This window comes from Prinia subflava, chromosome 13, assembly GCF_021018805.1.
Source record: "Prinia subflava isolate CZ2003 ecotype Zambia chromosome 13, Cam_Psub_1.2, whole genome shotgun sequence".
Classification (NCBI taxonomy): domain Eukaryota; kingdom Metazoa; phylum Chordata; class Aves; order Passeriformes; family Cisticolidae; genus Prinia; species Prinia subflava.
The window spans coordinates 14,932,284-14,945,061 of NC_086259.1; the positions used below are offsets into that span (position 1 = coordinate 14,932,284).

Consider the following 12,778-nt stretch of genomic DNA (forward strand, 5'->3'; position numbering starts at 1 on the left):
TGTGCCTCCCAAAGCATTGTCCAAATTCTTGAATTCTGACAAGCTTGGGGTCATGACCATTTCCCTGGGGAGACTATTTCAGTGCCCAGCCACCTTCTGGGTGAAGAACCTTTTCCTAATACCCCATCTAAGCATGCACTTCCTTCACACATCTCACAGCAGAGACAAGATTGTGCAGAGCACAAGAGCAGCCATGTTCCTACCCTTTAAAACAGCACAGCAGACTTGTTTCTGTCAGAGTCTGGAAAGTAAATATCCAAAGGTAAATACCTAATTTACACACCAAGCAAAGAAAGCGGTCCCATCGATACTGCAGGGATTTTGCTTCTTACTTGATGTCTTCTGGCAACATCTACAATAAGTAGGGAAGGACTCACCAGATACTGAGTCCCAGCTCTGAGTCTCCTATTTAGTTTTATTAGGATGGTTTTAGGTTGACCATATCAAACACAAGCACACAGCTGCATAGAGAATTCCCTCAACAAACACAACTTTTTATTTTTGTAGAAAACATGATACTTTTCAGGAAGGTCCAGCTTATGAAACAGCAGCGTGCATGTTAATATACATAAATACACAGGGTTACAATTTAGTGGGAAATACATTTTTAAAAAAAGCTTTCAAGTACACAAAACAAATGTAGTAAAATTAGACTAACCTTTCCACATACCTGCCTCAGAGAGAAACATTTCTCAAAAGGAATGAACTTCCACCCCATTGCCTGCCAACAAATCTCTCCTCTGGACACCAGCTGCAGGAGAGCGTGAAGATGGGCTGGACCAGAGGGTTAATGGCCAGTGTTTGAGATCAAGAGCACATTTACCATGGCAGTTCAGTCCCTGTTCTCTCGACTATCAGGATGTGTGTAGTGTGACAGTTACCCAGCCAGCACGTTAAGAGAGCTGCAAGAGGTAGGAAATACCCCCTTCCTTCCACTTTCAGGTCCCTGAAGGGTTCAGGCTGTACAACTTTGTTACCCATGACACTGTGGCAATCCCGTGAGCCTGGGAGGCATTTATTTATTAACAGTCACAGAAAGGAGAAGGTGGCCCCACAGGCACGGCACCGGTGCTGCCAGGCAGTAAACACAACTGACATAAGCACAGAGCTTATGGAAAAACAGCTGCTGGATGCAGGCAGCCTCTTGAGTAGAAGGAATAATGTCTACAGAAATGGAAGAATAGCTCAATGCATCACAGACTTCCTGAAGATTTTCCTGCCAAGACACCAACAACAGAGAATTATAGTATCATTTAAATAAAACATCAGTCTGAATGAATTTGAAAGACATTCCGCATACAGGAAGCCAAAAGACATTCCGCATACAGGCTGATCCTTATATTACTAACTTTAATTCATTCCTTCTACTTTTTGTCCTATAGGAGTTTAGAGACGTGTTACATCACTAAACTCTTTTCTAAAATTTTACAAACTGAGGATTAAAACATAAATCAGTCTCCAAGAGAGAAGAAAAAGGCATCTGAACAACAGATACTCCCTGATCTTGCTCTACATGCTCTCATGATTAAATCAGCAACCTGTGCAACAGGGGTTGTGTCCCATTTCCAAGCCACACAACGGCAGAGAGCCCACAATTCACTTCAGCTACTGCAAGTGCAAAGGGCAATTCAAGTTTTCCTACCAGTTTCCAAGACAAAAATTAAATGTTTGCAAAAAACAGAAACATTTAAAACTCTTTAAACAATTTAAACCAGAACTGTTCCTCTATCAGAACATATTTTACATGTTTTAAAAAAACGAAGAAACTCAGGCTATTAAATAAGAATCTACATTTCTTAAAAACTGGGGTTTTTTTTTACATTACAGCCAGAAGTGTTAATTGTCCCGTTTTCCAAGGAAGGAATGTTCATAAGTTATTTCTTTGAAGTGCCTCACAGAGGTTTTGGTTGGCATCTGGTTCCTCGGTCATCACCTCCACAGTCTCCCACTCACCCGACCTACTCGATTTCTTGATGGCCTCTACCACACTCTGCATGTACAGACCATCTTCAAAAGAGGCTGCCATGGACACAGGTTTATGATCCCACGTCCGACGGTCGTCCTGGTCTTGGAAAGACTGCCGCAGGGCTTGCACCATGTACACCATTCCCTTCAGGTAAAGCAGCGGGATGTCCTTAAACCCCGTGTCCAGCAGGCCCTTGTTGACAGGCAGAGAGTCTGTGAACAGCAGCTCTTCCTGGAGCGCCGTGTTCTTCTGCCCGTACAGGTCTGTCCCGCGAGCCACGAGGCGCCCGGCAGAGCCCACGATCATGACCTCGTGCGTGAACGACCCGGGCATGTTGAAGTTGAGAGTCACAGTGCAGCAGACACCGTCGCTCATGAGCATCTGGAAGACGCAGAAGTCGTCGCTGGTGACGTGGCGGATGCCGCTGATGGCCGTGTTCTGCTTCACGAAGGTCTTGAGCAAGCCGTGGACCTTCTCTGCCCTCCTGCTGGTGAGGTGAGTGAGGAGGTCGATGATGTAGGTGCCCATGGTGTGCAGCCCGCCCCCTCCCATGAGCTCGTCGCAGATCCAGTTGTACTTGTGGCTCAGCAGGCTGCCCCCGTAGACTCGCACGTCGCAGATGATGACGTTGCCCACGTAGTGCTCCTCGATCAGCTGCTTCATCTTCACGAAGGCGGGCAGGAAACGCAGCACGTTGCCAACGATGCTCATCAGCTTGGGGTAATACCTGGCGGCCGTGACCATCCTGAAGGCATCCACAGAGGTAGCAGCTTTCTCACACAGCACGTTCTTCCCTATGCCTGCAGCACAAATGAAAAAAAAATATACAGGATTTAGCACAAGTGAGCAAAATGTGCTCTGATGCCCCAAAGGTTGTCAGGAAGGGGTGTTTTTAAGAGGTGGGCTTTCCTGCTGCAATTTCTAAGGTAAAGGTCTGGGAACTAAAGCAGGAATGCCAAGTGCAGCAAGAGTCAATGTTGTTTCCAAGATGCTGGTGGCAGAGCTGACAAACTCTCACAGAGGGAGACTCCAAATAAAGAGAGGATTTTTACATGACGAGAGATAAATGTCCAAATGGCATCAAAACAAGACACATAAATATGAGTGCTATAGTTAAAAAATTATTTGAATACCTGTATAGCCAGAGGAGAAAAAAAAAAGCCATATACACTGCAGGGAAGAGGTGGGGGAAGGGGAGATTTGATTTTCACTTTGTGTTTCACCATCACTATATAATTTTATTTTTTTAAATTAATTAATATAAATGGGACATACAATTTACTTTTATGTGTATATATATATATTAAAAGACATACATACAGATTCTGTGTACAGAACACAAGAATTAGAAATATTTTTTTGTTAAGTGGACTGTTTTAAAACAACCCTTTCTAATTAGAAAGCAAATCATTTTGGTCTGCACATACAGCCTGTTTGTACCATCAGACAAAAGGTGACCGAGTTGACAGTCACTCTTGACACAGACAAGAGCTGCACCCCCAAGCTGACCCACTGCACTGTTATTGCTGCTGATGCACTTCACATCATGCTCAGCCTAAATCAATGGGGGCAGTCAATAATCCTCCTTTTTTCCCTAACTTTAAAGCAGAAATAAAATAATTCTAAAGAGCATGACAGTACAAATTTTAACCAATTCCTAAATTTGGAGCTTTTCTGGTATTCTCCTTCTCAAGGCAGGGCTTTACTTGTACTGTTTTTTCCTGGTTTACACCTGTTCTGATCAAATACTTATCTAAACATTTTTCAGAGTAATAACCCTATTATTCCTGGCATGGTTGTTACAGACACTAACTAGGGATGCCAGACCTGAGGGTCAGTCACGGCACACCACAGTTTCTGCCCAGGAGTTGCAGGAATTACTGCACACGGTGGCAGGCACCGCTTGAAAGCTCCTCCTTAGCCAGGAGCAGACTGTGCTCCCTGCTCAGAACAGCTTTTAATCGACTCCCCGTGAGAAGGGACCAGCACAGGCACCTCAGTCCGTCTGTGGCAGGCGAGGGGAAGGCAGAGCCCCCTCTGCGGCTGCCGCTGTCCGTGCTCCCCCTCCCGGCTGCACCCAGCCAGTGCTCAGGAACCCTCCGAGGGGACAGGGGCCAGCGCGCTCCCTGACACAGCTCAGACAGGGGACAGCTACCGGAGACTCAGAACCCCTGCTGCTAACAGACACAAGGGAAATCCAGTCAGAAAATGAGAAGACTACAAGTGAGAAATCCCCTATATTGATACGAGTCTACAGCAGCTTTAATGAACAAAGGGTCAGGTCAAACTCCCAGTGGACACCCTGGCTGTCCATTGGTAACCCGCTTTTTCAGGGACCATTTCTGACTCTCCTGTCCCCAGTCTGCTGCCAAGGCAAAGCACAACACTCAGTTCAATATTCTTCATGGCTACTGAAGCACATGGACAAGCATCTGGAGTAGCTCCAGTACAGATTAATCTGCCTTGTTGAGAAATGGCACTTGTCTCCAGGCAGGTTACAGTGAAGCACCACCAGAGAAAACAACAGGATGCTCACAGGATCCTGAGCAGATCTGCATCCTCAAAGCTTGCAGAAAACCAAAGTGACTCTCCTCCATGTACACGCTGGGTACAGCTCTGCAGCAGTGCTGTGCTGGTGCTGCTCCCCTGCCTGCCCAGCCCCGGGTGCCTGCAGCAGGGACTGGGAGCAGAGAGAGCCTGGGGACAGCCCTGTCACGCTGGGCAGCTCCTGTCACACCGGGCTGTCCCTGCCCTGCTGCCCAGCCTGGCCCTCGCTCAGTGCTGTGCCTGTTGTGGCAGCCAGGCTGAGCCACTGGAGCAGCTAAAAGTGGCTGATGCCTTTTTTTGGGATGGCAGCCGGTGCAGCGCACTGATAGCGCGGCACAGCCCGCTGTGCACTGCCACGATGGAGACCCGGGAACAATCACAGCTCTGGGATAATCCCGCTGCTGCCTCCAGTGGAACATCCCTCCAGCTGTCCCCAGGCTCACAGGGACGGCCATGAAACAAGGACAAGGCCAAGTCAGAGATGGCTACAAGGTCCCTTACCAAGGCAATGGCCATGCCTTTTGTTTTTCAAGGCAGTGCCGCTTACATCCCTGGGATTGTTGCTATTGTTTTGGTAATGAATAAACTAAACTTTGTACCATATTGTTTTCCTAAACCACAGCTGCAAAATTTTCAGTTGAGGCCCTTACCAGCCAGGAGACATGAGAGCATGGATGAGTGCATTTAACTGTGGGACATGAACCACAACACAGACATTTGGTGAAATTTATTTAGTTCCTCTGAGATCAAAAGAAGCACAGATTTAAAGAGAGCTTCTTGCTTTGCCTGTTGTGGAGATAAACCATAAGATTACACTGATTTTAATATGAACTACCCCCTGGGCTTTGATCTGCTCTGTCTGGTTCATGAACTCAAACCAGTGTCACTGCTTTGTCCCCAGGCTTGTTCATGGATGCCTGTCAGCAAGAAACTTAGGCAAGGAAACTGCACCACCTAGAAAAACTGGGCTTTTTCCTCCTCTTTACCAGGAACAAAAATGGAAGCATAATTTTTTATAAAAGTAGAAAAATGTACAAAAATAAGTGATAAAATTGTCACCACTTTAAAACAAACAAATCAAGCCCACACAAGACCATTATTACTGCACCATGCCAGACATTTCCTAAGCCCAGTCTTGGTGACTAAACACCAATCTGTTATAAACAATTCACAGCCAATAATTCTCTGACTATAACCATCACTGTATCACTCTCAACTTCCAAAGAAAATGTTGCCATCTTTGTTGCCTGGTTCTGTGTTCCTTCAGAACATTCAGGCACAGGAAATCACCCAACACTGGCTTTAAATAAGTCACAGTATACTGGGCAGCAGACCTGCAAATACCCCTGCAATGAACGTGGAAAGCTGAAAGGCAAGGTCAGCATCCAGTGCTCTGAAATGTCAGCATCAGTCTGCAGATGGAACATCTCAGGACAGAGGGAGTGATTGTTACCCTTTCCTGTTACATCCACCCATTTCCCCGGCTTTTTCAGCCTTCCACTTCCTAAACTTGCATTCAAGCATACATACAACCTGTATTTCTGCACCAGCTTTACCTCCCTTTCCTCCTCTGGATAATGCCATCTTACGGGTTCGCAGCCTTCAATGAAGCAATCCAAATCCATTTTAGTTAATAATTCACCAGAGAAGCTTCAATCCTCTCCTTTTTAGCCCATTTGATCATCAAGAGCCACAAGACCTAGTGAAATGCACATTACCTAAGAAGTTCTTTAAAGAGCTTTTAGCATATTTGAAGAGGTAAATTCTAACTTACAGTTCAAATATATAAAATCAGGATACCTTAAAATTCAAAGGACAGTTCTCTAAAAAGGTAAACAAACAAATCTAACAATGTAAAAAAGAAAAGGAAAAAAAAACCCTGAAATCTCTTTCTGCATATCTAAGTCTAAATGTTTGTGCAGGGACTTGTTTACTTCCAAAAGAAATTACTGGAGAGAAAAGAGGCACAAGGAACCACCCTGGCTCACATGGTCTGAGATTACCTGTCCTAAAATTAACTCGTGTATCTCCTGTAAACACAGTGAAAATATCACCCTTGTTATTTACAGAATTACACACAAACTGACACCCACGCTGCACTACAGGAGAGGACATTAACACTACAAAGTCACACACTGAGGAATTAAGAAATGTCAGGATGCCTGGGCAGTTGGCTCCCATCTCCCTGCCCAACCAGTCTGGGGTGTCATTGTTCCTCCTCATCTAGCTGGATTCCTCCTGCTGTCCCCAACATCTGCCCTCCTGTGTCAGGCAGAAGGATTCCTCCACCTATGGACATGGATGCCCCAAGAGTGGTCTAAGCAGTGGGCAGGGTCACAGCTAAAACAGCATTTCTTAACTCCTAATTCACAAGATTCTACAAATATTTTTTCAAAGGCTTTCAACTTCCAAGTTTGATTTGCCTGTGGGGAAAGCATAAAGCAGAGCTGAACAACCTTCCCCGCCCAGGCAAATCTCAGTTTCCTAGTACAGAACATGGGAAAACCTAAAATGAATTAAACAATTTGTTTTGTTTGTTTGTTTTCTGTTGCCCTGGGTTTTTTAATGGGCATGAAGCCATTTACCCTCTCATTATTATCTCTAATACAGTTCATTTTTATTACAAACTCCCTACATAACTTCATTCTGAACTGAACAAGATATTTTAGCCCAACCGGTTCAAGAAGAGCTATAAGCAATTATTAACAGTATTTTTACAAAAAAACCCAAGGTAATCTTTCTCCCAACGCCACACAAAACTTTCAGCACTGCATTTGCCCATTGGTGCAACCAGAACTGTGCTGGGCTAACAGCTCCAAATTTCAATCTGCCAACAAGCTATGGGGTTTTGGTCCAACTGCAAGGATAAAAAGGTACCTAGAGCCTTCACAGCAATTTGCCGAGTTAGTGGTGGAGGGATGTTGATGCAAACCAAATCCACGTCCTGATGCAGCAAGACATCGTCAGTCCGACTCGTGTAGAAGGAGATGTTCATCTCCTCTGCCAGCTGCTTGGCTTCCTCTTCAGTCTTCCCCCAAAGGGCTTCAATGGAGAAGCCTTCTGCCCTCAGCAAGGGTACCAGGACCCGGGCAGCACTACCAGTTCCAAACACGCCCACTCCAGGGAGCATTTTTATTCTTCATTCATTCATTCAAGCATCAGGGTCTACACACAGGCCTTCAATAAAATGTTCGGCTCCTCAGCTTGGTGTTCCAGCCACAGTTCCTAAAATGTGAAAAGTTACAAGTCATTATCAGGAAAAGGCAAAGTGTGATATCAAACACACCTATCCTGAATGCCACCTTCTGCCCTTTGTATGGCTTTCGACATTCCAAACATCCTAATGACAAAAAACAAAACCCGCAAAAAGGTGCAATCTATAGAGATACAGAATTAAGGGACAAGTCTAACAAACCTATTGCAGAAGAATGGTAGGAAAGCAGCTTGACAGATCCATCTCCTCAGCTTCAAAACTCAGCACATGGGGACAGAAACACACACAAGAATGCAGGATAAACCAGACACAGAGAGGCACAAACTGGGAGTGACAGGAAGCACCAAGAGGACAGGACATGGAGTCTGTCACATTGGCAGTAAAAGCAGGGCTGCTTTATTTGTGATGATGTAAGTCCCTAAATGAGATAAAGGTTTGTGAGATGAGGGAATATCTTTTATTAGACCAATTGAAATAGCTGGAAATAATAGACATGCTTTGGGACACATAAATCTTTTTTACAAATTAAATACACAAACTGAAAACAACTACTTGGACCTCAACAATTTTATGGGAAATAGATAAGTCAGTCTAGAGAAGATTTAAAAAATATGTCCTGTGGGGAAAGCCTGAATTCAGTGAACTTGTTTTGCCTGGGGAGGAGAAGCCTACAAGGATAGAGAATGCCAGTGTTTAAATACACAGAAATCTGCTTTCTGAAAGGGAAAGGGCGCTCCTCTGTGTCCACTGTGGGTAGTTAAAAGCTTCAATTAGGACAGTTAAAAATATCTCCTTCTGCCAGTGCCACTTAATCTCCAGGAATGCAGGGTTTGCACAGAATTATTTTAGTCCCTACATGCAAACATTTGGTCAAGTCACACTCCTTTTATTCTTCCAAATATTTCCTGGTAAATCAATTCCTTCGATCCCTACCTGCCAGTCTGTCTTAGCACAGCTGCTGTCCGCAACTGGCCAAACTGCCTGTAGCACTTGCTTTAGCACCAACTTCAAGGAGAGATGTCAGAAGTCTCCTCAACCTCTGACACCACAGAGACCTACAATCCAGCTTTTGTTCTGTGCCTTTCTGAATTCTCATCTACTACACCCACTTGAACTTTTTTGAATTTTTTTTTTGAGAGAAAAACATGACGAATTCAGTTTTCAGCTGAATTTCAGTTTTCAAGCTTACAGCTACCAGCACCAGATCAACACCTTTGGAAAAGACACCTACAAGCAGCAGGAATCATGGCTGGTTTCAGAAACAGTGTTACTCATCTCCCCATCCCAAGATATTCACACAGAGCACATGAAAGCAAACCCTGACAGAGCACTGGGCAGTACTAGCACAGAAGTGAAAGTGCTGCCAGTGCAAGTGCTTTGTTTGCAATCAGCATATCATTAATTTGGGGGTGCCTACACTGCCCAGTATTTGTTAGAAAACTGAGCCCTGACTGAATTCCTAGGTATTTTTGTAGTATATACACTAAAGTGGAAAGCAGAAATGCTTGAGAATATTTATCTTGCAAAATGCACAAATATTTACAGATGCTGTGAAACAGCTTATTAAATATTTACTTAATTAATTCAGTATGTTTTTCCTTGTTCTGTGTGATGCAGCATTTGCAGTGATACTGTCACTGTCATTCTTTATAAGGATGAACAAAATTCATTGGCATAAACTCCTTTTTATCCAACATTTAGCAGAACATTCAAATAAGGCTGTGACAAAGATCAAAAGGATCTTGAAAATATTTACCAGTCTACAGAAAAGGGTGGGATCCTGGGATACTGGCAAGGAGGATGGTAGAAGCCAAAGGCTTGCTTTATATAAATCACACAAATAAAAAACCAAACCCTTGCAACTGGATGGACAACAGGCATAAATATTGAAGTCCCCACAAATCTGTTTAGCAGTTTATGGTCTGGAAGAATTAAAAATTCTTACAGCAGAAAGAACATCATGTTTGTTTGAAGGGACACAAAGCGAGGTGGAACAGGGACCAGGTGAGTGTGTGCCTGCTTGCATCAGATTACACAGATGTGTCTAACTTACACAACACCACGACAGTTTAGAAAAGGCTGAATTCATTGAAAATGCTCTAGAACACAACAGTATGTGCAACAGGAGACTCCTGATAGTCAGATAAGCTGACTTCTGTAACAATCGCTCCGTTTAAGTGTTACTCTTTCCTGTTTTCCACCCAACTGCCTCTTAAAAATAATCTGTCAGGTGGAATTAATCTTAAACTCACTTATCCCAAAACACAGCATGCTTCACAGCATGCTTTGATATCACTATTGGCACACACCTACAAAACCTAGTGATTAGCGACCATGCACCAGCTCCTGATGCTACGAGAGCTTCAGGTCACCAGCTCGCCACTGGTTCCACCACAAAGCAACAAGTGGCCAGCCCAGCCTCAGCAACGCCTTCCAGCAGGGCAGCCCTGGCTCTCTGGGTATGGAGACACAGCCTGCACGCTCAAAGGGCCCCACAGAGCTGGAGAGCCCCAAACATTGCAGCCCCCAGGCTCTGCAGAGTGGCCCTGAGCAGAGGACAAGCTTCCCTTCCCTCCCCTGAGGGCCACCTGCAGCCTCCCCTTCCCACACCAGATTTTCACCCACTGGGAGGTCCTGGTTTGGCAGGGAAGGCACAGCAGGATGGATGTGGGTGCTGGAGGGCAGCAAAGAGGCAACGTTAACCCAGGGCAAATCCCAGAGGACATGGAGCACGAGCACAACTGAGCAGATGCTGAAAGACCTGAAACGGGAGCTGTTAAACAGGGGTGCACATGGGTGCTGCAGCCTTCACACACACTGCAGACACAGTCCAGTGCTGCTAGGAGAGGGATTCCAGCCCAGACCACCCTGAGGAACAGCCTGAACCCTCCATGGCAGAAAAAGGCCACTGCTGAGGAGAGGCAGCTGTAATTAACAGTTTAGGAAGAAGGAAAAGAGCTCTCAGCACTGTGCTGCCACAGAAGTCCCCAGAGCACCATCGTCTGGAGCTCTGTGTGCACATCTGGCACTTTTCCTCTAAGCAGGGAGGGAGCAGAACTGGAATTGCTGCAGAGGTGATCAAAAGCACCAAAATCTGCTGAAAAGGAAGACCTAGGCAAGGAAGGACTCCTCCATTGGGAAGTGACATCACAGGTAATAATGTCAAGAGTGGCTTAGGGTGGAAAAACCTGAAATTTTCACTGTCCTTCACCATGTAAGAGCACATCAAATGGAGCTCAGAGAAGGCAGGACCAAAACCATCTGAAGGAGATTGTTCCTTGCAGCAGACTTTTTTAAGTTGACATGCCCTTGCCATGAGACAGTGCAGACATTTGTCATTTACAGGGAGTGAAAAGAGAGACTCTCATCACTGAGCCACTGCGGCTCACTGAACGCATGGAAGTCACATCCAGCACTGAACAAGTCTCAGCAAATTAGTTTCAAAAACTAAAATCCTCGTGCATCAGCCTCTCCAGCAGTCAAACATTGGAATGAACACTTTAATGAGAACCCTCCCCCAGAAAACCCAAAAGGCAGAGCTTATATGGGCAGCTGAAACCAGACTGCAAGAGATATGTTGGATGTCAGGAGACAAGAATCAATCTCCTTTTAACAGAGATGAAATAATAAATCCTGCAATATCATTCTGACTTATATTTTCCAACAGAAGCACTTAAAAGCTCTGCCATTCCTTTTTTTTTTGGTGGCTACAAAACATCTTCATTTTTGCTGAATTTCACAGTGACTTTGAAGTCCCATCTTGGTGACAGAAAGGAGCTTTTTGACTCTCTTTTGTATATATAGCAACAAGAATTGTGACCCAGTGCAATGAAAAACCTGGTGGTTCCTACAGGATCCCATTCAATTCCACACTGAAGCAGTCTGGGAGCTCCAAAGGCAGAAGTCTCAAAGACTAAATAGTACATTCAAGGATCACAGGGCCCAGAAACTGTTGTGGACCATGACAGATGGCCACAGGTAGTGAAAGAATAACAGCCCATGTTCAGAAAGGTTCTGGCCAGGGTAGCACCAGCTCTGCATAAAGACAAGGCTTTTCACACATCTCCAGCTTATCCTAAAAACTTCCATTTGGGTTCCAAGAAAGATGAGGCGCGTGGTGGAGGAACACACCAGCAAGCACTTCTGCCCTCTGGCACGAATATGCTTGGGGCCCTGTATGAAATGGTTCACGTGTTGATGTCAAAGTTGGCATGCTTTCTTTACTAAATGTGCTTTTGATTCAATGCCAGCGGGTTGTGCGATAACCCACGAGTCCACAGCCTCCAGGAACTCCCACCACACCTCGAGACAAGCCCAGCACAGCACTCCGTCCTTCCTGGTCTGGATGTACAGCAGCAAAGGCCCCGTACCAGGCACAACACTTCCCACGGAGCCGCCCGAGGTCGAAGGTGGCAATGAGGACCCTGCCTGAGACAGCGGCAGCTGGAAAATCCTGGAAACCAAACCGGCCTTCATGCAAAGCTCATGGTACGGCCATGGCAGCCTCGGGGATGCCTCTGGCACGGCCCACGATGCTCTGTGCTGCCCGGGGATGCCGGGCTTGGGCAGCTGCTCTTCGTGTGTGGGTTCCTCAAAGGGCTGGACGGGACAGAGCTCACCTGACCTCGCCTCACCTCTGGAACAGGGCAGGCTCACCTCGACTCACCTCACCAGACCTCCCCTCTTCAGGGCTCTGGACGGGACAGGCCCCACCTCACCGCACCGGCCCACTCGGAGTTGGTACCCCCGGCCCCTTCCCAGCCGCTCCCAGCCCCGCGCCCTCTGGCAGGACCGCGCCCCCCTCGCCGCCCAGCGGCCCCGGGACAGCGGAGGAGCCCGAGGGGCTGGAGGGGTCCGAGCCGCCCTCACCTGTGCCCGGCCGGGCCACCGGCGTTCTCCCGCCTGGCGCATCCTCGGGCCGGGCGCGCTCCCGAGGCGGCCGCGCGCTCCCGGGGCGGCGGCCCTGCCCGGCCCGCGCATGCGCCACAGCCCAGCGCCTCACCGCCCCTCCGCCGGGCAGGGCGCCGAACATGGCAGCACCCAGGGAGGCT

At 46.6% G+C, this 12,778-nt stretch overlaps 1 protein-coding gene across 2 annotated transcripts; it reads right to left on the minus strand.

Annotated features, from left to right (window-relative positions):
* Nucleotides 1-473: 473 nt before the first annotated feature.
* GFOD2 (Gfo/Idh/MocA-like oxidoreductase domain containing 2) lies at nucleotides 474-12,753 on the minus strand. Of its 2 annotated transcripts, XM_063410776.1 has the most exons (4): nucleotides 12,597-12,702; nucleotides 12,030-12,180; nucleotides 7,391-7,738; nucleotides 474-2,766 (listed from the first exon to the last, which is right to left on the minus strand). In XM_063410776.1, exons 3-4 carry the CDS (start codon nucleotides 7,641-7,643, stop codon nucleotides 1,868-1,870), a joined length of 1,152 nt encoding a protein of 383 aa, XP_063266846.1. In that variant the 5' UTR covers nucleotides 7,644-7,738; nucleotides 12,030-12,180; nucleotides 12,597-12,702; the 3' UTR covers nucleotides 474-1,867. The 2 variants fall into 2 exon arrangements, with proteins under 2 accessions (XP_063266846.1, XP_063266845.1); XM_063410775.1 differs by lacking the exon at nucleotides 12,030-12,180 and having other exon boundaries at nucleotides 12,597-12,753.
* Between the last annotated feature and the right edge of the window lie 25 nt (nucleotides 12,754-12,778).